At 52.3% G+C, this 24,182-nt stretch overlaps 1 protein-coding gene across 8 annotated transcripts in view; it reads right to left on the reverse strand.

Annotated features, from left to right (window-relative positions):
* Nucleotides 1-24,182, reverse strand: part of CNTFR (ciliary neurotrophic factor receptor) — a 200,654-nt gene that overhangs the window by 14,427 nt on the left and 162,045 nt on the right. For 7 of the 8 annotated variants that reach the window (XM_039567358.1, XM_039567362.1, XM_039567359.1 and 4 more), the window contains 4 exons: nucleotides 15,535-15,705; nucleotides 9,474-9,591; nucleotides 8,520-8,686; nucleotides 1,272-1,435 (listed from right to left, as the gene is read on the reverse strand). In XM_039567358.1, coding sequence (XP_039423292.1) covers nucleotides 1,272-1,435; nucleotides 8,520-8,686; nucleotides 9,474-9,591; nucleotides 15,535-15,705 — 620 coding nt within the window. The remainder of the gene's footprint in view (nucleotides 1-1,271; nucleotides 1,436-8,519; nucleotides 8,687-9,473; nucleotides 9,592-15,534; nucleotides 15,706-24,182) is intronic. The other variant, XM_039567363.1, reaches the window with a different exon arrangement.

A 24,182-nucleotide genomic window follows, 5' to 3' on the forward strand; every position in this document is an offset into this window, starting at 1 on the left:
ATGCAAGGCAGGGTATTTGGCTGGATCAGGCTGGGGTAGGGTAAAAACATCAGCTTTTTCCACAACAATTGCACACCTTGGGAAAAAAATGTTATTGTGTTTGGCAGTTCCCATTAAATCTTCCCCTTTTTACAGAGCTGCTGCAGTTTGAGCATTTCTTCTCCAGATGAAATAAAATACCTAGAGAAAACCAAAACCCAAACTCCACCTATGCTTTCTTACCCCTCTGGATGCTCCATAGATGGTCTCACACTCCTAGGAGGGAAGCAAAGGGCAAAGAGGCAAGCAGGAGAACCCTCTGATTTTCAGAGCCATCAGCAAATGCTGCAATGTGAACCACAACCTGTAGTGCTGCTTCATCAAAAAACTCAATCAAACACAAAAAGTCACCAAGACACCTTGCAGAGCCATGAGCCAAACCTCCTATCCCCTGTCCCACATGTTTCTCTCCCCAGGAAGAGCTGGCTGAAGGAAAATCCCACTTAGCTCTTTGATGCAGGTGCCCAGGGACCCAGTGCTGCCTCTTAGTTGACTTTATTTTTTTTTTTAGGAAAACTCTTTATCAAGAAAAGCACCTAATTGGCTTTCAACTGGCCCAGCTTGGGCACAGAAGGGATGCTGGATGAGCTATGCCACAGTAGCAGCACCTCCTCTCCAGCCACAGAATGCTTTCCCACACAACTCGAGCATACAATCAGCACACAGAGGTAAAAAAAAAAAAAAAAAAAAAAAAAAGCCTGCTTGTTATCTTCCTGCAGTAACAAATGAAATCTTTCCTCCAGGCTACCAAGGACTTCACTGACTACTTTTTTTTAAGAAACAAGAAATAAAAGTAAGAAATACGATAACATCGCAGCAATAGCTCTGCGACTGTGCTCTGAGTTATGGTGAGCGGTATTTTATCTCCAGTTCAAAATCTAAATGTGGCAGAGGCACATTTAAATGTGGTGACATTTATACTTTAAATGCCTTTTACATCTCGTTGGCAAGTTTTATACAGAACATATGTATGGAAAGTAGATAGGGGCCATGGATGAAAACGCAGAGCAGGGAGAGGCTGCAGAGCCATTTGTAGGCAGAGTGTGAGCCACAAGAAAGATGGAGAGGAAGAGAAAAGGAATGAGAAAGAGAAGGAGAGAAACAGGGTCCAGGTTGCCTGGGCAGTAAATATACATCTTTTTTGTCCCTGGACACTTGTTCATAATGCAGCTTGTTCCCAGTCACCAGCTCGCCCGTCTCCCTCCCATCCCAGGCAGTGCAGCATCACTCACGTGTTGCCACTGGTCCAGGATGAGAGGCCGATACCGCAGGAAGAATTTCAGTGGGAAAGATTCAGGGTCAGGCCAGGATGAGGGATTTTGCCATGACACCTCCAGTCTCCGAGGGTTATTGGGCACGGGTTTGGCCACCACACTCTCCGGAGGGTCTGGCTTTACTGGAAGAGAAGAAAAGAGGGTGGTTGGCAAAGCTTTGCATGTGGCACCCTTCCTTTATGCCCCTTGGCAAAGCTGGCTGGGCTTTGCACCATGTGCTTTCCAAGAGGAGCAGCCAACATGCTTCCTTTTCCCAAACTAATTAGATGCAAATCACCTCTTGTTGTCCAGGTCAGTGGTATGGCTGTCCTAGCTCAAAATACCACCATTAAGGAGGTGACAGCACCGGAGACACATGGAAACAATTGGGCCAGGGCAGAGAGCATCCCTCCTACACAGGGCTAACTGGATCAGGGTGAGGAGCCCACCAAGCCCAAATCCTGCACTTCCATTGCACCTGCTGATTTCTGTGAGTCTGACCCACATTCAAGCCCACTTACCTCACAGTAATCTGGCAGAGTTTGGCCCTTGGGTTTAGGGCTGGGGTTTTGAGGATTCAAAGCAGTGGCACATCATATTTGCTAAAGGGGAAGGATTGCCCTGGTCACCTTCCACCCTCACTGCCCTTCTCTGCTTTTGGGATATGGGGATATTTTCTTGCTACCTGACATGTATTTCAGGTGAATATTAATTGGCTGTGAGCTATGCAACGTGCTTTGATGTTGCAGCTACTTCCAGAGTGCTGGAAGCTCATCACAGACAGGCTGTGATGAATGTCACTGCCTGTTGCAGAGCAGTCCTTGCTCCTTACCAAAGGTTTGATCAAATCCTGACAGCTCAAACTCCCAACTGCAATAGCAAAGCTGAAAAAATTTGTGTATGCCCATGCTTATCCTTTAATCATGGACAGGATGGAGCTGGACACAGGGAGCTGTGTGCCAGAGGTGGAAGAGGGCTCTCTGAGCACTTTAAGAATAGCAATGCACATGAGTTCTCATGTCCTGGGAAGGCCCTTAATCCCCTTCCAAGTCCACATGCAGGCAAATGGATCCCTCCTGACCTGAAAATTTCTGGATTGAACAACGGTCCCCTGGCTCTGACTGCCTCGAGCAGAAGCCTGTCAAGATGTCAGCATCAAAGTCTCCTCCCAAGGATGGAGGAGGGATGGTGGGGCTGTGGGGAGCCCCCTTCTGCCTGGCAGAGCTCCTGCCCTGCAGTCAGAGGTCTTCTCCATGCTGACTCCAGGGTTCACCTGCTGTGGGTGGGAAGTGATGTCCTCACAGGGGCTTTGCTTACCCTGAGAGAGGAAGGAGGTGGTGGTGAGTGAGCTGCTCCCTCACTAGCCTGCCTGCCTGCAGCCCTGCCCTGTGTGTGAAGGGCATCCTTCCCTCACTCGGGATCAGGTGCTGATGTGTGGCCAGTCTGCTGCAAGTGGAGTCACATGTGAACTGCTCACTGCCACCCCTGCTTCAGAATGATGGTGGCATCGCAGCAACTGTCCCTGCAGCACCACTGCTTGCTCCTCTCAGGAGAAACCAGCCTGTGATGCTTTGAGAACACACTTTCTTTTCCGCAGGTGAGGCAGAGAGGGTGCTGAATGAAGGCACAGCCTGACTACCTTGGTGGGACGTGTTTCCCCCGAGACACAGCCCACCACTACCTCTCTCTCCCCAGCCTCCTCTTGCTCAGCACCCTGGCACACACCCTGCTTCAGGTCTTTATCACCATCATCTTCACCACCATCCTGGCTTTCACCACCTTCCCTCTGACACAGCGGGTGCAAGGACGGCTGGACAGCTTCCTCCTTCCCCCTGTCACTTCATGCTCAGAGGATGCTCCCAGAGGCTCTGGGGGTGGCTGGTTAGCTGGTGAGCCTGACCATGGGTGCCTACTGCCACCTCTCAGCTCCCACAGACTCCCCTCTGTGGCAGGATGGGGCAGAGTTTTTTGTTTGCAGCTTTATCCTCATCAGCAGGAACACTTTGGTGGGGCTGTGCTGTGCTGAGCTACTCCAGATGGCTCCACTCACTTTGAATCCCAGGGCTGGGGCTGGACATCAGCTTCCATCGACAGGGACTTGGAGTCCAAACACATACGGAAAAGTATAAATCCAGCATTGGCTCAGCAGGCTGGGTTTGCAAAACAAAAGTCTGTTTGGCTGAACGAATGCAGATGACTGTGAACCGCAGCTCTGCAGCGAGGAAGTGGGAAGGAAAGTGCTGGGCTAGGGATGGATGCAACGGATACTCCCTGGGGTAACGCAGGGGGCCTGGCCCTGGTTTTTACTACGCCAGCCTGAAGGGATGATTGAATTTAGTTGGGCACGGCAAGTGTGTTTGGGCAGCAATGAGAAAAACTACTGTGACTGCTACAGGAAGTCAGAAGAAAAAGTGCCCTGATGCTGAGGTGGGAGTCACCTGCCCATTCTGCAGGGACATGACCCCTAGCCCCTCTCCTGCGAGCTGGACACTGTTGCTGATGCATGGAGGAAGGCTGCCCTGGCTTCATGTGCGTGTTCCTGGCTTCTACAAGCCTTCAAACAGCACTGGAAAACCAAGAGTCCCTGGTACCTCCTCATGTGCCTCCACCCACAGGACTCCTGCCCAGGCCAGAGAGCACAGCAGGGCCAACCTCTCCAAAACCACAAAGCCAAAACAGTACCTGCCATGTCCCTCCACAGCAGTGGGGACACAAGAGCCATGAGAGGGGACCATACTTCCAGCAGTCAGTCCAGAGAGGACAAACCTATGTCTCTTAGGACAGACCTCATCCTGCTGTGCTCATCACGGGAAACACCTGGGCTAGTCCCACAGGGGCCAGCTGAGGAGTGAGGGGAGTGGGCTGTGTCCAGCTCCCCGGTTTCTATATGACCTTGAAGGAGTCCTTTATGTCCTGCAGACAGGAATGAGTGCTCCTCCTTCCCCAGCCTTTGTCTGCCTCCATTCAGCCTGCACATGGTGAGGCAGGGGCTGTCTGGCTGTACATCAGCCAGCATAATAGAGCCCTGTCCTCACCGAGGGCCTGCAGGCAGTAACATAATAAAAGCAGTAATAGTAATAATAATAATGGATGATGGGCATTAGGCTGAGTACTGGTTAAGCGGCTATAAAACCAGATGTAATATTATCCTGCAGAGCTGAGGGAGCATCATCAGACATTCCTGGGAAGGGGACTTGGCCAGGAGGCTACTCGCAGCTCTTCCCACTTGGTTTTTGGCTCCTGTGTCTAAGCAAGGGCTTGAAGTGCAAGAAGAGCATCAGAGAGGAGCTTCTCCTTAAGGCGCTGCACGCTCATGCTTAACTGCGAGTCTTTAGCTATCCATCGCCCCTGGCTGTTGTCAGACATGTCTCAAAATGAATCTGGCAGTTCAGAAAGGCAGCTGGGACCCTGTCGCATGGAGAGGCCCGTCGCCCATCCCGTCTCTCCAGTGAGCACTAAAATGGATCCCTTGCGGCCATTAAATATCCCCTGGCATTTTCCATGAGCAGAGGGATATTAAACTCCATGTCTTAGCCAAATGTCAGTCCAGGTAATTTAATTCTGCCTCCCTAAGTAGTATGAATTGAACTGACCTTCTGCTTAGGCAACTGTATACCTGTGTTCAAAGACTCCGAATTTCATACAGACATGGGCATCATGCAGCCTCTCTGAGATGCTCTGCATCATCGCGCCAGAGCTGGAGTTGGAAGGATCAGATGACCTTCCCAAGGTCACACAAGGGTTGGGCAGCAGATTTGGGAAAGGCATCCACACCTGCAAGGCCCCATCCAAGGCTGCCTTCCTCCTTTTACTGCTGTGCGTCTTCTCATGTTTTCCCCCAGGATCATATGAGCAGAAAGGTGCTGAGGCAGGATGCCGGTGTTCCTGTGGGGTGGTGGTGTCCCGGCTTTCCTGGGGGATGCAAAAAGCAGCTCTTGGGCTGAAACACAAGTGAGGAAGGTGATGTTGTGTCCTGGCCAAAAATGTCCCCATGCTGCGCCAGCCATCATGAAGGAGGTGGCAGCTCCTGACACACCATCTCACTCCTCCCTGGCATCTTCCTCTGCCTCCAGGTCCCTCCCCTACAGTCCCTTTTCCACCTCCTCCCTGGGGCTGGAGCCCTGATGTCCGTAGGGCTCTGCAGGACCTCCTCCCCCTCACCTTTATTAATATCAATACTTTTGCAGAAGATGTAATTATGGAAACAATTTCCAGGAGCAAGATGAGGAGGAAGGCAGTCCGGATCTGCTACCAGTGGGAGATGGGGGCCAGAGGGCCGGAAAAGCTTTTCCAGTCATCATTGAAAATGACAATGCAGAGTGACCCTTCACAGCGGCTGCTAATAACCAGCACGGCACGACCGCCAGCAAGGCATGTGCTCAGGACAGCAAAAGAAAGTACCAGTCATTTTCCACTCAATTAGAGACCATCTTCAGAGCGGCTGCGGAAGGGATTTTCTGCTGGGGGCTCCAGGGACGGAGGAAGGAGTGAGAAAGCAAAACCAAAGAAGATCACTCCTTCCCAGGAGGGCTTTTTGTGCTTGCCCAGGCTGGGTGGGTGGTCTGACCCAGCTGAGGGTCTACTCCTGGCTCAGATGGTGCTGGGAGGGAGAGCTTCCTTGCCCTGCACTGCTTTGTCCTTGGCTCTGGGTTACTCTGTCCTCAGCAGGGCAGGAGATCAGGGCTACATGGCTGCACTTTAACCTCCATGCAGAATGTATCATGTTTTTCTCTAGGCTAAGGGGAAAACACAAGGCAGGCTCTGACAACCATGGCCCAGGGATTCCAGGAGAAGCATCACACAGGTCCTGGCTGACACTGTCTCTTCATTGTAGCAGGATGTGTGCAGATGTTGCGATGTTCCCACTCAGCATTTTTCCAATGAGCTGAAGCGGCAGCTTTGCCCTGAGCCATAGGCTTTCCACCCTTCATCTAGCAAAGGAAAACCCAGCAAAACCTCCAAGACGAGAGATCATCAGGCCAGCTGAGATCCCCAGAGAACCTACTGGATGCTAGATCCACACCTCCAGCGCCCCCCACGCTGGGACACAGTCCTGGATTGCACCTGCAGAGAAGGCAGCTGGAAGAGACACTGAAGCTTCCACGGGGACCGCAGGCAACCTGGGGCAAAACTGTGTGGCAAAATGCAGCAATGCAGGGCACTCATTTTAACACCAGGATGGCACGAGGAGAAGCTCCACTCGGGGTAGGTGGCTGTTGTTCAGCAGCAGCAGAGGCTCTAATTATCTGCTAAGCCTGTGACTGCCTGCTTCAGCACGCTGTCACCACCCTGCCTGTGCCACTGGTGCATGGCACCTGTGCCAAGTCCTGAGGAGGAGAATTTCACAGTCATACAGAATACGGAGATTTTAAGGCCACTGGACACTGAAGTGGTTATGGAAGTGGGCTGGTGCAGGACACGGCCCTTCCTATCGGCATCAGCCCATCACCCCTTCCCCAGGTGCCACTCTGGAGCCAGGTGATGCTGGGTGGTCTGACCTCTCATGGCAACTGCTGACACGTGTCCAGGCCCTCTGCACCCTTCCAGGCACTCATGTAAGAGGCAGCACCCTTGCTATGGGCTGGCCTGGGGCAGCGCTGGTCTCTGCTCACCGCTCCTCTGACCTGGGCCAAGTTCAAACTGTGGGGCTGGATCCAGCTTTGTGCTGGTGTTGGGATGCCCGAGGCTTGCAGCTGGGTGTGCTTCCCCGGGGGAGCTGCCCTTGAGTGCTGGATGGAGGACCAGATGTTTGGGAAGCCAGGCAGGGCATGGGTGGGATACAGATGTTACAAAAGGGTGCCCTGAACTCCTGCAGGAGGGAATGCAAGGAACTTGGAAAATGTAGCTTAATTGCTGTCCTGGGCCATGCAGGCTGGAGGTTACCTTCATTTTTAAGGAGTGTATCTTCCACAAACACAACAATTTCCATTTAAAGGCACCCGAGTGACTGAAATTCCACCACTTCCCTGCTAAGCTCCCTGCCTTGTTATCAGCATTCCTGATGTACTGATGAACACAAGCTTCAGGTATGGACCACGGCTGCAGACACATGGCAGGACAGTCCCTGCTCCAAAATTGTTTCCCTGCTCTGTTCAGAGCTGGTGCTTTGTTTGATATTTTCCAGGATTTGGAGTACAAAGGGAAAATCTCGTATAGCAGTGGAGCTCCTCTTATTGCACTCCAGCACTTCCAGCTTCTCCATGCTGGGATGCGTAGCACATTGGAGGCAAAGCCCAACCACTGGCTGCACTTCAGTGATTCACTTATTTGTTTTTCTGGTTCAGTAATTGCCACATGCAGCCAGCAAATTGTTTTTCAGCGTATTCCTGAACTCCATTCTCTCCTATTTTTCCTGTTCTTTGAGGATGTCACAGCACCAGCTGTAATCCAGCTTTGGATGATGGCAAAAGTTCCCTGCTTTGCTGTGTTTGGCACTGGATTTCTTGGTTCATGCCTGCCCTTCACAGTCAGAGGAACATCTTGGCCGTGAGTCTGGACATGGTTGGGAAGCATCCCTGTGGCACAGCCTGAGACACGGACACCCCAGGCCACAGGGCCTGCTGCTCCCTGCCCTATGTGGCACAGCCTCTGCTGTCCTGATGGGGCAGTGAAGGGGTGCAGAAGGAGGAATAGGGTTTTTAGGAGCATATTAGGTAAGGACTGGGGGAACTTGACAATAGGAGAGCTTTATCCTAACTAATGATGAAGGGAAGGTAATGGGACATTTTAATTTCTCTTCCAATCCTAATTCCCATGGCTCTGCTTCCAGCACAAATACCAAACCTCTCTCTCTTTAGGGACACTCTGAGGGGTAAGAATGGCAACGCCATTTGGACCACACAATTTTCACAGCTCTCTGCCCTGACACACGGCAGCTGTTTCCCCAGCATCCCAAACAGGGAGAAACTCAGCTACCATGGGCGATCTGGACCACTGGGGGTCGGACCATGCATGGCCCCAGGCCACTGATGTGACCAGCATGGAGGCTGCCTGTGGGCATCCTACCTGGCTCCCCCGGGATGCTCAGGTGCCAGCAGGGCGATGAGAATGAGAGGGGCACAGGGAGGATGCCAGAGTGGCTTAGACCCCGTCTCCATGGATAGGCAGAATCTCCACTTGGAGAACCAGTCCCTTCCCAGCCCCACCTCTCAGATGGATGACACTGTTTGCAGAGCAAGCCAACCCCAACACCGCCCTGGAGAGGCCACTTGCTGCCGTGGAAGTTACCTATGGCGAACTCGTCAAAGGTGAGAGTGGTGAAGTTTTTGCCCAGAGCATTCGTGACTGTCAGAGTCACCTTGTACTTCACTGTCGAGAAGAGCTGGAGGTATCTGATGTGACACCTGTTTTTGGGAACGGCATCTTTCTCACAGACCATGTCTTTCGTGCCGTGTCTGGAAAGCAGAGGTGAGAAGAGCTGTTACCTGTGGATGCACCCAAGCTGCTGGAGGAAGGAGGCAGATTGTGCAGCTCTATCCCCACTACGCCAATGGTCCCCATGCACCAGCCCCTGCTGTGGCCAAAGGGCTGCTTTCTCCTGACAGGGAATTGTGTGGGCTCCTGCGTATGAGGTTTTATCCCAACCCTACACAGAGGCTTCAGTGAATGTCCTCATGCTGGCCCCAAGGAAAGAATGGGACCCTGCTGGGGTTGGGTTTGTGTCTGCCCCTCCCACGAGAGAAACAAGGTCTCCTTTCTGATAGTGACGCAAGACCCGGAAGGTAAGGCATGGCACCAGCCTGTATAAGGGCTGTGCCAAGACTTGGGCTCAGGGTAGGGAATGATGCCATGCCATGGCCAGTTCTAGGTGAGAGACACTGCTGCTGCCCGACCACAACCAGCTTACTGCAGAAAAGAGCATGGATGCGCCAAATGTGCCAAAAAACAGTGGGCACAACATCCACTACAGACAACTGGTGCAGAGAGGATGGTCTTGGGAAGCAAGGAAAGGACACCTGGGAGATGGGGATCTTCCTGGTCCCCTCTAGGGAAATTGAAACTTCCAGTTTGTGTGTCCCTGGAACATCCTCCCCCAGGCCCATCATTTTTGGGACACCTATACCATATGCTCACCACAGGTCGGACCCACTGTCCCAAGACTTCGTGGCTCTACTTGAGACCTACTGCAGGCTGCAGGGACTGAAACTCACCCCATTGCACCCTTTCTTCCCAGAGACTTACATGACAGAGATGTTGAATGTGTTGGGGATGTAGGTAGGAGTGGGCAGGTGCCAGCTGCAGTAGAAACCCTTTGGGTAGTTGTTGGATCGGCACATCAGCACTGGCTCCTTCGGCGGGGCTGCCAGGGAAAGAGAAAGAGTAACTACCTGCTGAGGTGGGGTCATTGCCATGTTCTGAGCAAGGGGATGACCCTCCACTCCCAGCTGCTGCCTGCTTGGGAGGGGAGAGTTTGCAAGGGGAGCCTGGCCTGTGTTTATACTGCTGGAAGTATCTGGGGGGTTTTTGTCCCATGTCTTCTGTTGAGGTCATCCATGACACCTTGCTTTGGGCTGGGCTGAGCAAAGCTCACCTTCTCCTCAGGCAGCTCACTGCCTCTAATGAGGGATGGAGTGACAGAGAGGGTTTGCAGGTACCAGGGAAAATTGTCTTCAAGGCTGTGACAGAGATGTTGGTGATGAGGAGGAGGTGTTGCTCTCTTGATCCCATTAATCTACACCTCTCACAGCTATCTCTGCCACATCCCTGGAGGGTGATAAACTTACTGAGGGGATCATCCTCCAAATGATCAGAGGTCACCAAAGGGAAGAAGAAGGACCACTGGCAAGATGGGGAGGAACAACGTGAAACCAGCTGAGAAAATCCAGCTCTGCAGGAGGACTAACAGTGTTAACGCTTTTGGCATGGGGCAGAACATCCCATCCCAGGGCCTCGCCTCCAAAGAGACATAGAGGAAACAGGAGACAGGATGAGAGCATCCAGCGGGAGCAGCCTTCCTCTGGCCTTGTCAGCTGATCCTAAAGGTTAGAGGCAGAAGAGGATTTTTAACCCAGTGAAGTGTTCACACTGCACTTGTCTTTCCTGGACATATGTGCAGTGCACTCTGCTCTTTGCAGGAGCATAGCCAGAGCTGCAGGAAAACTCTGCAAAAGGCTGAGGGACAGTGCATGCGAATAATGAGATGTGATACCTTTTAGCTGATAAATTTTGCCCTTGTTGGTAAAATTCTTACCTCATCTGACACCGAAGTCAGCTCTACTTCGTACCCAGGAACTTGCATTGATTGCTAAGAGCAGCACCCTAGCAGAGTGCCTTGCCATAAAATACACTCCCTGGGCTGGATGTACACCAGGATTCCCCTTGGAAAGGCCGTGTGAACCTGTGGTGTTCCCTCTTTCCCTTCCTTTGTTAATCCTCACCCCCATCCATCCACTGGGAATATCCCAGGATATGCTCTTCTCTCCAGGCAGGGGGTTTGAAACAAACTGAGCAGACCTGGGAGCCTCAGCATCTCTTCAGCCCCACAGCCCAGGTGTCACTGGCATGACGCACTCGGGGGCACGTCTGAGGGGATGCAATGAGCTACAGCTGCGACTGGAGCCTACAGAGTCTACAGAGTCTACCACAGAGGGGAAACTGAGGCACAGGGTTTGTGCACCCTCAATTGATAAGGGAGCCAAGCGCAGCACAGCCAGGGAGCAGGGAGCAAGGAGCAGAGGGAGAGGGAACAGAGGGGCCGGTGGGAGGGAAGGCTGTGCCGCTCCTCTCCGAGTGTTCCTCCTAATGGCTGTTTCAGCCTTCAGCCGACAGACGAAGGCCAGAGCCTGGTTAATGAGCCTCCCGGTTAAATTATTCAAGCAGACCCTCCACATCAAAACAGAATGGCTGATGGCAAAGCCAGAGACAAGGGACTGATCCTTGCTACAGCTCCATCCTCTTCCTCCTCCCCGCAGGCTCTTTAACCCCTTCCCTGCCTCCCCTGGGCGAGGCAGGAGCAAACGCAGCATTGCCCTTTGCGGGGTGCAATGGGGGGTCGGGAGGTGTCCCGGAGGGGCTGAAGGGGTGCAGGGGGCTTGGGGACAGCCTCTGGGTGCCGGGTGACCGCGTGGTGGCACTGTGGGCTAACAGCACCTGCTCGGCACCCGGCAAACCGGGATGGGGCTGGAAAAACTGCTTGGGGGTGCTGGGGACACTGGGGATGCCACCGTAGGCGGCTCGCCCACTTTGCTGCTTGTGCTCAGCTGTCCCGCTCGGAACCGGGAAGCCGGGCAGAAGCAGGCGGGGTTTTTTCGAGCGTTCCTGAAGTCCTGCAAGGCGCCGCCCCCCCCCCCCACCTGCACGGCCCCAGAAGCTGCACTGCCATGCGCCACGATTAGTCCATCTGAGGATAATTTATCTCCATTGTCTCCAGTATCGCGCCGGATCTGGCTCTTTGTGATGTCTGCTAATTCCTCCTCTGAGGAGGCTGGGGCGGGCTCACTCCTCCAGGTTCGTTTTGCTGGGAGAAGGAGGGCGGGCTGCCCATGCTGTCTCCCGCTTCCATCCGCACTCTGCAGCAGCCTTTGAAGATGCCCCATTTCCACAGCATTGAATGCCGTGAAAATCCGGTCCTCTGCTTCAAGGCTGGACCCCAACTGCAACCCCAACCCTTTGTGTCCAGCACGCTCCACCTCTCACCCTCTTTCAGCAAGCCAGAGGTGGAAGGAGAGACTGGGGAAGGGGGACAAAATGATCCTCCGAAGGGATGCTGCTGTATGAAGCCTGTCTCACCCCAGCCTCTGCCCTCTATTTCCAGGCAAACACAAGCTGTCCCACAGCGACACTCCTGCAACCTCCATCCCTTCAGAGAGCTGTCAGTGCCAGAGCCACAAGCGTCCTGGGAAGGAGTTGTCAGGCAGCTCCCCCACTTTCCACCTTGATGGGCAGAAAGTTCACCCTATGGCAGAATGTGGGGCCAGTGCATTGTGCCATGTGGGGCTGTGACCATGGCAGCACATGGGTGATCATGGCCACCACTTCCAGGCACCAAAGGAGAGGGCTACAAACCCCTTCTCAGCTGCCTTGCTGCATCAGGAGGCCTCTCTTTGCCCACCCGACCATGGTGTCTTCTCCAAGCTGGTGGCAGGGTCCTCATCTCCCTGTGGAAGATGGTAGCCTGCAACCTCGATCCTCTCCCCTTCTCTCCCAGGAAAGGCACTCGCTGGCACAGCTCATGCTGCCCATCAAAGGCTCTTAAAGACAGCAAATAAAATTGCAGGCTCCAATCGATCCGGCGCTCTGTAATGCTGTCTTTGGAGGTGGGCCAGCCCATCAGGCCGACAGAGAGAGCAAGAAAGGCAGTGGAGGAAAACAAAGCCATCAGGGAGCAGCATTAAAGGCTTTTTCTGCCCTGAGGTTTTGGGCAGTGCTTCTGGGTGTGGGGTGTCCTGCTCCAACCTTCTCCATCCTCCCTCAGATGACATCCAGCTCTCAGCACCCGCCCCACATCAAAACCAGCCCAAACGACATGTTGAGCTACTTGGGCAGTTCTCCCTGGGCTCCTGCACACAGCCTCCCTAATTCTGGCAAATATTTACATCCCTGTCGCTTCATGGAGCTGCTGAACTCTGTAAAGGCAGAGCTCTTTTCCTTTTGCCACAAACAGCGCCTGCCCTCTCTAATCTGTCTATTAACCTCTCGCATGGCAGGGAGCCACTTCTCCCATGTGCTCTGCTGATGTCCTCTCTGAAAACCCAGCATGTTTAATGCCTGGCTCTGGCAGATTCCCAGAGGCTTGGGTTGCAACCAGCCTCGCTGGAAAAGCTCTGGGTGAGGTGAAGAAAGGCTCAGAGCTGAGCTCAGAGCTGAGCTCAGAGCTGAGCACATCCCATCTGGGCCCATGGCTCACAAGCCATGAGATGCTCCAGCAAAATCTGGGGCTGCCATAGCAGTGAAAGCTGGTGCCAGGGTCATAATCTCTGCAGACCCCTGAAAAGACCAGTGGCAGGGAAGGAGTTGGCTTTCCCACCATGCTTTGCACTCATTTAACTCTGTCTCTCCATCTTGTTGGAAACAGCTGTCACTTGGCCAGCTCCAGCACTTCTGCTCAGCTGGGGACAGCACCACAAGCAGTCCTTGAGGATGAAACAGCTCTGGATACACCAGCACAGACACAGATTTTTGTTCCCCTCCTCATCTCTAAAGCCCAGTCATCCTTGTACCCTCAGTCCCACTGTGCAGGGGAAAAGTGTGACCAATCCATTCTGGAAACCACTAAAAATGATCTACAAGAGCTTTTCCTAGCTCTGCTAGGTCATGAGATAATGGACATTAAAATCATGACACTTTTATATATAGAAAAGTTATTTTAGGTCACTTTTAGAGGTTTCTGAAATGGATCAGTTATAATTTTCCTCTCCTGCTGAGGGCTGAACGTACTAAAGATGCCTTGCTCCACAGGTGGAGGGATACAAAAAATAGCGCCAATAAAAGTTTTAAGAGGCCTCTCAAACACTTCTGTAGGAGGTATTTTTTCTGGTGCACTCGGGGCACATTCAGGCATTGGGCTGATGGGGGATAATGAGCCCGTAGTGTGCTTTTGGGGTCACCTGCATAACTCATCATCTCAGTCTTGGGCCAGCAAAGACTCCAGGGTCCATGACAGCAGCATGTGCTTGTGCTAGAGGTACAGCTGTGACACAGCCTGCCTGCACATGGGCAGGACTGCCCTGCTGCCCCATATGGGGGGGACAACCCCACAAACAATGCTGCTGTGCAGCCAAACTCCTGCTGTTTGCCCCCCAGTGCATGCGGCAGGACCAGATCATCACCCGATGATTTTTTTCACACCACAGGTGGTGGGTATGTACCAATACTTTAAAAAAACACCCAAGTGACCAAAAGCAAAGCTGCAGAGGCTTGGACAGCACAACAGGAATCCACCTGGGCAGAAGATGCCAGCACTGAGCATGTGGGCACAAGAGCAGCAGACCCCGCACGTCCACACACGCTTCTACACAGATGCTTTTGTTATGCATATGCTGGCTGCCAGCACGATGTATTATTTATCCAACGCTGCTTTTCTAAAAGCCTGTTTGTGTATGAGAGGCTGGGAGGAAACAACAAAGAAAGCAATGATGAATAAATCATATTTCTGCTGCCAGGTGGATCAGGGGAGCATCCGTCTGCCATGTGCCACCTGTGCTGGAGTGCAGTGTGGCTGTGGCTGGGGATGGTCCCTTCCATAGACCCAAATGTTTGGGTACAACTGTGTTTTGCTGCTGGAGAAAGGCAGGGAGGTGAAGCTTTGAATTTGCTCTGATTCCCCTTGACCATCTGTTCTTGGATAAGTGTGAGGATGAGAAGGGGTGCAGAGGACAGCAGTGTGGGGGTACATAGGCAGGTGATGCTCCCTGTGTTCTGGGAACATCATGCTCATAACCACCACTTCTTCAAGAAGGACAAAGGAAGTTGTTTGTTTGATTTGCTGGGGTTTTTTTGTTTTGTTTTGCTGTTGGTTTATTTGTTTGTTCTTTAATTAATTCAGCAAAATTCATTTGAGAGAGAATTAAGAGAACTCAGGGGTGCAGGGGCACAGGGTGTCGTGGGTTTGCTCCTCACTGACCTCCTGGGTGACCTGGGCAAGTGGTGGAGACAGGTTTTATGTCTCTCCCTTTCAGTCTAAGCCACCCTAAGCTTATCAAGTGGACATTTTCAGGAGAACATTCCTTTTCCTTGAAATTAGACACTGAAGATATATCCCTCTGGAGCATGAGTATACCAGCTGAACACCAGAGTTGCCCACATCCAGCCAGCACCTAGCCCAGCCCTCATACCCAACACTGCAGCACCTCCCTGGTAGCTCCCAAAATGGGCCAGGGACACCTGCAGCTGTAACCAAAGTCCCCTGACCCTGCTGCCACCTAAGAGCCATCTCCCCAGCCTCAAAGAGAAAGAATTTATTCCCCAAGAAGGTGCTGGAGAAAAAGGTGGACTCAGCAACAGATAAATTTCTAAAAGGCCCTGTTTTACACTGATTGGGGCTCATAAACCAAGCTATGGATTTTCTCATTTCCCTTGCAGAAAATTCAGTGAGCATGGCAAGAGGCAATGCTGTAAATTTTTGGGCAAGGCATTACTCCAAGAGAAGAGAAGAGAAGAGAAGAGAAGAGAAGAGAAGAGAAGAGAAGAGAAGAGAAGAGAAGAGAAGAGAAGAGAAGAGAAGAGAAGAGAAGAGAAGAGAAGAGAAGAGAAGAGAAGAGAAGAGAAGAGAAGAGAAGAGAGAAGAGAAAGCCCAGCATCCCACCTTTGGCCAAAGTGGCAGGGCAAGCTCCCAGTGTGATCACAGGCTCCCTGGAGTTTGCTCCATCTTGCACTGCATGAGGCAGTGCTTTTTTCCAGCATAGCAGAACTGCTCCTGAAACCTGATCATTCTTCAGCCTCCAGAAAATTATGAAGCAAACCTCGCGGCCTTGATCTGTGAGAGGAAAGAGCAAGAGCAGAGGGGCTCTGGCAACCCTGGCATGAGGTGGGCTGGCTGTCTGGATTGGCAGCCTTTGCTGGAGGTGCTCCCCAAGGTGCAGGATGCTACAGCAAGGTTATTTAGGCAGGAGAAGCCATCTGGCATCCTGAAATGCACAGACCTTCTTGTTCCCATTCCCTCCAGCAGCGCTGGTGTTTGGCAGCATTGCTGTCCCAGGGAAATGCCCATCCTGCTGAGCACATCAGCACCCCAAGCCCAGCTGTGCTCCTGGAGGTGACTTTATTCCCGTGGGGCAGCATTCTAGGCTGGGTGCCTTAGGGAATGATGCGCAGCAGGGATGCTGGACGACACCACCCTTCACTTCACCCCACACCACAGCAGAAAGTCCCTTCTGACCCTCCGGTCCTCCAACAGAAACCAAAGAGCAGCTTTGCTCTGAAACAATATTAAATATTGAACAAACGAATGAAAAACCTGTTATCTGGGATAATTGTGAGTAAATAAAACATTTAACCAAACCAAATGCAGCTGTTTCCACTTGGAGCCGGCACAACAGCAGGGAAGCCAGCTCAGCTACTCTGCATCCTCGTTACGGCAGCTGATTATTGTTTTGTGTATAACAGTAGCACCGCCAGTCCTGGAGCGGGGCCGGGGCCGCGGTGTTCGGTGTGGTACCCCTGGGATGGGTACCCCGGCAAGGCGGGATGCGGCAGCACGGCAGCGCGCCGGGCATGGGAAGTTCTCTGCAGCGCTGGGGTTTCCTCTTCAGCCCAGGGAGTTCACGGCGAGGCCGACTTTCCTCCCCCAACACCTCTGCGAGGGGATTTGCATGTAACATAAACCATTTCAGAGCCAGGTCACTGGTTCGCACATAGCCCCGGGCAGTAATGACCAAACCTCGTTACCGGCTGCTCTGGGATTGACTGTGCCGGGCCCCCGTCCAGCTCCTGGAGACCTGGAGAGCGGTCTGGGGTAAGGGAGTGTGCAGCAACCGAGGGAAAAGTGCCGGCAAACGGGGCCTTAGGAGGGTCTGGGGAAGGAGAGCATATCCCTGCCCACAGCTCAGGGCTGGAGCATCCCAGAATGCCAGTCTGCCATGGGCAGACGGCAGGGAAAGGGGAGCAGGGGGCTGATGTGCTCTCAGTTTTTGCACATTCACAGGGCTTTCCACAGCTGGGATTTGGAGAGGAGAGCTTCATGCCCCTGCAGCTCCCACCCAAATGCTGGGCCTGTCTCTTGTAAAATGGCAGGGAAGGATGAAGGGCATGAATTATGTGGGATTTTCCAGTCCCTGCCAAAATAATTTCTCCTTCCAGGGGACTATTCTCCTCGACATGGGGCTGGATGCACTGTGTCAAGGCAATCCAGGAGGGAAATGTTCTTTATAACACATGGGTTCCCCAGTAACTGCTCCACACCCCGAGGAGCTTGTGGTCGGTGCACTTGGGAGCACATCACAGCCCTGGTCTCTACAGAGAAGTAGCTGGTTCTCCTTGAAAAAAGGCTTGACCAGAGCAGCCTGCAGACTCCTGACAATCTCCTCCAGGAGCTCAGCTGGAAAAGCCATAGAGAGGAAACATCCCTGTCTGCTGAGAGGGAGGGCTGTGGCTTCCTTGTTTTGGTTGTGCAGGAGGAATGTAGGGTGCTCTCAAGGGTTCTTCAGGTATTGAGGACCCCAAGGGTGCCCTGCCTTGCACTGTGTGGAGAAGAGAACTCAGAACTTCCTTCTCCCTCTTTTCCCAGCTGCAGGCAGAAATTCCCTGCACAACCTACACCATGCAATGCCCCTGCCCCCTCCATCTCCTTATTTAATGGCTGCAAGAAAGCAATCCATCTTCTCTGCAGATGGAGAAGACAGGGAAAATACCAGGTGTGATCAAACACAACTGGGACCATCAACAGCCATGTATCCTTGGAAAAGCTGTCCCACCAGAACTCCTAGAAGTTGTATATTTATCCAGGAGGAGCCTCTGGAGGGAAGCTATAAGCAATTTGTCATGCACTGAGCAACGAGCTAGCCACGAATATTACCACCAATCAACCAGCGGGGGAGAGTGGGCTGCCTCTAACAGGCAGTGGCTCTCCAAAAATGCCACCTTCTCTCTTCATCCGCCTTGACATGCAGTCTGGATACATCCCCTTCTCTGCTCTCCTCTTCCCCAGTGAGGGAGGTACCTGCTGACAGAGAGGCCTCTCTCCCCACGGGGAATGGAGAGGAAGAAGTAAGAGATTTCTGACTCTCTGCAGGAGAGAAGGATATTTCTGGGCTTCTCCTGTCTGGGCGGGAGGAGCTGATGGGAGTGGTTAGTAAGCAGACATATCCCCTACCCACTTTCTTCTCGCACTAGCACTGGCTTTTGCATGAAAAGTTCCTTCCCTTCAGCATTTATTGAAAACCACCCTCTCCTTTCACCCACATGTTCTGCTGGGGAGTATGTTGCAGTCTGTTCTTCTACCCCCTCACAAGGCAGACCTCATGGTGTCCTTGAGCCTGTACTGATGCTTTACCTCAGATTCAGTCAGGACAGGGGGCTTAATAGTGGGCATCTGTACCACACAGTGCACAGGCAGAGGAGCCATTTGCTCATCCTGTGTTTAGCCATCCTGGTTGCATTTGGGTTTGCTCATGCAGGCTCAGCATCCCCCGGTCAGCAACTCACATCCTTGGGGCTGCCCTTCTGCCCCACTTGATCTCCTGGTGAGATGCTACTCTGCTCCTGGGGCTGATCTGCACCCTGTGCCTGTCCCTCAGCCCCAGGGGCCATGCTGTGAGTATGTGAGAGCCCTGTCCCCTGTAATGCTGGTGGCTTTGCCCAGCTCCATGTCATTGTCGCAGTCCTGCTGGGAAACCAACTGCAGACACCTTGCAAAAACAGCTGGGCTGGAGCCAAAGGAAATGCTGGAGTTGGGTGTAGAGAACTGACACAAAAGGAGCTTCCCCCCATGCTGTTCCCACCCCAAACATGTGTGAGTCCTCCCAGCAGCAGCCAGCCTCCTTTGGTATATCCATAGAAGCCACCTGGCCCATCCCACATGTGCTTCTGCATAATACACCCTGGAAAAATCACAGCACTGGGCCATAGTGGGGATGGAGCTGAGATGGACACCACAGGGGGTGGCTGCGGTTTGTGGTGCTATTCTGGCTGCTCAGGGATGATGATAGCCCATTAGTGACAGACATTTGGGAAGATGCCTAACTGATCATAGGAAATGAGGTCTCCACACCAGTCCTTAGCTACTCAGTCTCTGGCTTTGAGAAAATACCAGTCAGAAAATACTGAGTAGGGGTGTCCTAGCTCAAGCCGAAACCCTCTCCTGTGCTGTTGGTACTTTGGGGTGGAGGCAGGAAGAGCATCAGTCTCTGCAGCTCACCCAAAATGTGTCCTTCAAGCAGATGAAAACCAGAGGAGTGTTACATTTCTGGAGGCATTGGGCTGCCATACCAGCTCAGCTAACAGCACTGCTCAGCTCAGCTAACAGCACTGCTCAGTACCACTGCTCTCTTTACTAATGTCTGGTTTTTTATCCTCAGGTCTGAATCAGACCCTGGCCTCATTCTTTTCTTAAGGCAATGGGGTCCTTGGGATGATGTAAGTCACACAACTCCAGACTAACACTGCATTTGGAAGTAATAGCTGCATCCTTACTCAGCTGGCTTCAAGGGAGGTCCCATTATCCCACCCATCCGTAAAGAAATGGAGCTAAGAAAAGGCCCTTTGCTTTAGGAAAATGATGCTCATCTTCCTCAAATCCTGGCTTGATGCTTAAATCCCCCCAAGCAGCAGAGGGCAAACCCCAGGGGATGTTTGTGGCATGTGCAGCCAGGGCATCTCCAGCAGCTCAAGCTCTCACCGTGTGTGAGAGCCTAGCATTTGCAAAACAAAACGTGAGGCACAAACCAATTCAGTTACTCACAGCGCCTGTTTCCACCTGCTCTAATCACCACCTTCGCAAGGTTGTTTCCATTTTGTTCCCTCTCTGCTCCCCGCAGCTCCGCACCGCAGCAAGCACCTCACTAAATTCCCTTAATCTCCCCTTTAGGTCATACGGTATCTTTTAATTCTTTAATCAATTTTCCTCTGGACTCCCTGTAATTTATCGATGGTCTTTTAACAATGAAACCCCAGAAGCAAACACACCTTCCCTGAGAGCATCGGCACCGGATCAGCGGCAAGAGCAGCCTTGTTGCCACGTCTGCCCTGACAGCGATAACCTGGATGCTCAGCACAGCCTCTCCCTCCTCATGGAGGACAGCAGCCTGTCAGGCATTCTCTGACTTGCTTACAACAAAGAAGAAATAACAAGCACTTATTGTCATATGAAAATATTGTTATCAGTGTTTTAATTATTTCCTGAGGAATGGTGGGAATGCCCAACACTGAGCTCTCCCAGTGTGGGCAACCCTCTTGCACACTCCAAGCACCACGGCAAGGACGGAGCTGTCACCCAGATGTTCACAAACCTTTTCTGGGCAGGATGAGGGAGCCAGGATGCTGGGATGGGCACCATGCACAGGTAGTTGGGGCCCTGCTGCTTCTTTGGGGAAAACACACCAGACTGTTCATGCAGTGGCACTGCCCAGCACAGCAGGAGATGCTCGGGAGACCTGGGGCAGAGGGGAGAGGAAGGCACTGTGCCCAGATACCCCACTGATGGTCTGGGACTGATTTCCGGCTGTGTTGTGGTCTCTGCAAGAGGCTCAGCAATGGATCAAGTAGTTTGGCAGGGAAGCCTAGGACTGCTCTTTCTTCCCCTCCCTTTCTCACCCTCTCCAAGGTCAAACAGTCCTGGACTCTCCATAAACTGTTGCAGGGGCTCCAGGGGATTTTAGGAGGCATTTGCTAGGATTTCAGCAGACCTGAAGCGTGACTTCACAGGGATGGGGGGGGAAATACCCTAGAGCTTTGGAGAGAAATGTTATTAGAGTCACTGAAGGATTTTGCTGTGCTCTCTGAAGCGTTGCACAGAAAATTACAGGTGAAGAGCAAGCCCTGTGGTCTGGACCTCGCCAGCAGCATAAGAGTGCTGTAGTGTCTGTGAGTGAGCCCCATTTCCCTATCATGGACCAGGAGCACACTGCAAATGCCTCCTGCAACAGGGACTCTCCTCTCGATGCACACAGATGGCTCAGAATCCTTCTGAGATGAGGTGAGCAGCTGGGACAGGTCTGAGAGCCAGGGCTTGGCTGCAGATGAGAGCTGCAAGGATGTACTGGCAAAACCAGACAGGGCAGAGCAGTCTGGGTTTACCTGATAGCTTGCCATCCTCTACTGGAGCAGAAAAAACAGCTCTGACTGGGTTAATGCCAATGCATTTAGGTCTGTCCCATGGTGTGTAAGTCACCAGCAGTACAGGAAGGAAGGCAACAGGCCTGGAATAAGTGGGGAAATGCTGTGATGCTGCCAAAGTTTCGGTCCTTTCCAGCGGTGACATGAGGCTGAACCCGGCCAGGATCCAGCACGGGAAGATTTGGGGTTTGTCTGCCTCAGGGAGTTGCTAGAAGCATTGCATCAGTACCTGCCCCATGCCCAGAAAGTTGTTTGCATTTCTGGAGAGCAGATCCCACAGCAGCAACCATGGCTTTATGGCAGAGCAGCTCAACCATGGCCCAGCACAGTGAAACTCAAATGACTTTTGAGGTCATAACTTACACATACATCTCACTGGCTGTCCATCCTCCTTTCTGCACTAATATGGGGTGGAAAAGCAAGAACTGGGCCAGGACCCACTGGGCAGATGCACTTTGTTTCACCCCATGCTGATGCTTCACTTGGACCCTTGAAGAAATTGCAGCTCGAAAGTGGCCGTCACTGTGAGCCAAATGGGTTGCAAATATGTTGGCATGTGCTGTGTCATCTGCAGTGGTTAATAGGATCCATTTTCCAAGGAAGAGGAAAAGGAAGAAGAGGAGGGGAATGCTTGAATCAGCAAAACAAACATTCACCACCCCTTCCGAAGCACTACACCCAAGGCAATAGATTATTTATGGAAGTTTGGTCTGGAGCAATAACCTGCAAGGGCTTCTCACAACAATGCAGCTGGATTCAGATGTCAAACCAAAATCCTTAGCACTTAATACCTTCAAAGTCTGTACACAGAATGAATGCGTTGCTGGCCCCGCAGAGTTATTGTGAGATTTGTTTCTCATTTCACCAGCAGCCCTGTTAACACACTAATTCCTGCTGCCTCGGAACTGGGCAGGGGACTTCCCTTCCTGGTGGCACCTACACCATGCCCCAGCTCTGAACCGGTGCAGGAGTTGCCTGCCCATGTGGTATTTGCTGCAAGGCTTGGGAAAAGTGATAAATGGGAGAAAGGCATCCTGTGCAACCTTACAGTCACCTTACAGTCAGTCATCTCACAGGGAAATGGAGGCACAGAGCAGTCAAGGGACAGCTACTGAGGATGGAGAGGCTGGCTGAGGATGGAAAGGCTGACTGAGGATGCCTGTTAAATCCCTCAGCCCGGAGTGCAGTTTCCTGGTGAACCCCAAGTGCTCAGTCACCTCTGCAGGCATTTGAGCACTGCTGGGCTCAGCATCCCTGGGTGGCTGAGATGCCCAAGCCCCTGTCTCCTACCTGGCCCCAGGCAAGGCTGGGAGATCCCTACTCGCCTGCACGGCTTCCCTGCAGCCCAAGCAGATGTTCTGGGTCCTGTGTCCTGGGACAGATCCTGGCTTGATTTATTACTGGACGTGACTTCTGGAGTTTGTCAAAGGCACCCGCTCCCCCTCCCCTGACTTTTCCCACACCCTTCCCATTTTGTTTTACATTCACTTTGTGGTCTCCCCACCATAGCTTGCAATAAACAGAAACTCATTTCCAGTATAAACAACTGCACACTCTGCCCCAGCGAGCCGTACAACCCTGCCTTTCCCGCTCCCCATGCCTGTCTGCTTTTGGGTTCTGGGAAAACAGTCTCTTTCTTCTGCTTTTTTTTCACCCCCCCAGCCTCCTGGCCCTTTGCATTTTTTTTTCTGAGATTTATAATGTGCCAGCCAGAGCTGGAGTGGTCTATCCCAGTCCACGTCACGTATGTGCTATTAAAAATAAAGCTACCAATAGATCTCGGTAAGGAAAACCACCTGAGCTCCTCCTGAGCTGAGGGTTTACAGGATGGGGATGTTGGCTCTGACATGGCCAAAAGTCTTTCAAGATGTGGGATGTCTGTCAAGACAGGATTTAGAAGACTGAATAATGGAGAGATGTGCAGGGCAGATCTTTCCCTCCCCAAGCCCTGAGTCAGGAGAGATGCCAGCCTGATGGGAGCCAAGCCTGAGAAACTTTGCAGGAATGCCATGGAGAGCTGGATAGTCACCTCTCTGAAGGGCTGGACTGATGCTCTCAGTTGCCTTTATCTATCTTTAGCCACCTGGAAAGGAACTGGTTGGGCCAAGCAGTCTGTCTCCATTCTTGCCATGCTTGATGGGGACAGACAGAGACCTGGGGAAGGCAGACTGAATCTGTCCTTTAAATGGGGTACACACCTGTCTGCAGTGTTTTCACAGAATCACAGAATGTGCTGAGTTGGAAGGGACCCACAAGGACCATCAAATCCTGCTCTTGGCTCTGCACAGGATAGCCCCAAGAATCCCACCATGTGCCTGAGAGCATTGTCCAAATTCTTCTAGAACTCTGTCAGGTTTGGTGCTGTGACCACTTCCCTGGGGAGCCTGTTCCAGTGCCCAGCCACCCTCTGGGTGAAAAATCTTTCCCTGATATCCAACCTAAACCTTCCCTGACACAACTTCAGGCCATTCCCTCAGGTCCTGTCACTGTCACCACAGAGAAGAGATCAGTGCCTGACAAAAATGCATAAAAAATGGTGAAGGTTTTTAATACCTGGAAGAGCTCACAAAGGCTCAAGAGGATTCCCTGCCATTGGAAGTCTTTATATCAGGGCTGAAAGCTTTCCTTGCAGTTCTGCTGCCCTTCAAAAAGGGATCTATTCAGGGCAGTATCCTGCCCTGCAGGGGCCACACAGCAGGGCAGGCAGCAGCCTTGGGCGCCCTCACCTTCCTCACATCCCACATCACAGGGATGCTGCAGGGGGGTGCACACATCTGCCTTTTCTTTCCCATGGCACAAAGATATTGGGGTCAATCTCCTTGTAATGCTTGGCGACAAAGTTGCTTGCTTGGCCAAAGCACTTTCGTTGCAATTTTACTCTCTATTACCCCTCTTTTACTCTCTACTGCCCTCCTCCTAGGACAAGCCAGCCCAGGACCACCAGTGGCCAGAAGTTAGTCATATAATTCCAGGCAAGGAGCTGGTCAAAGCAGCCAGTGGTTCAATTTTTGCTGGGAGATTAAGAAAAATGAGGAAATTAGGTGGGTTAGTGAAAATCTGAACCCAAGTGGTTTAGCTGGAGAGAATCCCAGCATTGTAAACTTGCCTCTAAGAGGGCTGGAAATATCTTTATCCCTGTTGCAGATGCTGTCTGACACCGTGTTCATACTACCACTGGCTGGG

The sequence above is a fragment of the Corvus cornix genome, chromosome Z (genome assembly GCF_000738735.6).
Source record: "Corvus cornix cornix isolate S_Up_H32 chromosome Z, ASM73873v5, whole genome shotgun sequence".
Taxonomy (NCBI): domain Eukaryota; kingdom Metazoa; phylum Chordata; class Aves; order Passeriformes; family Corvidae; genus Corvus; species Corvus cornix.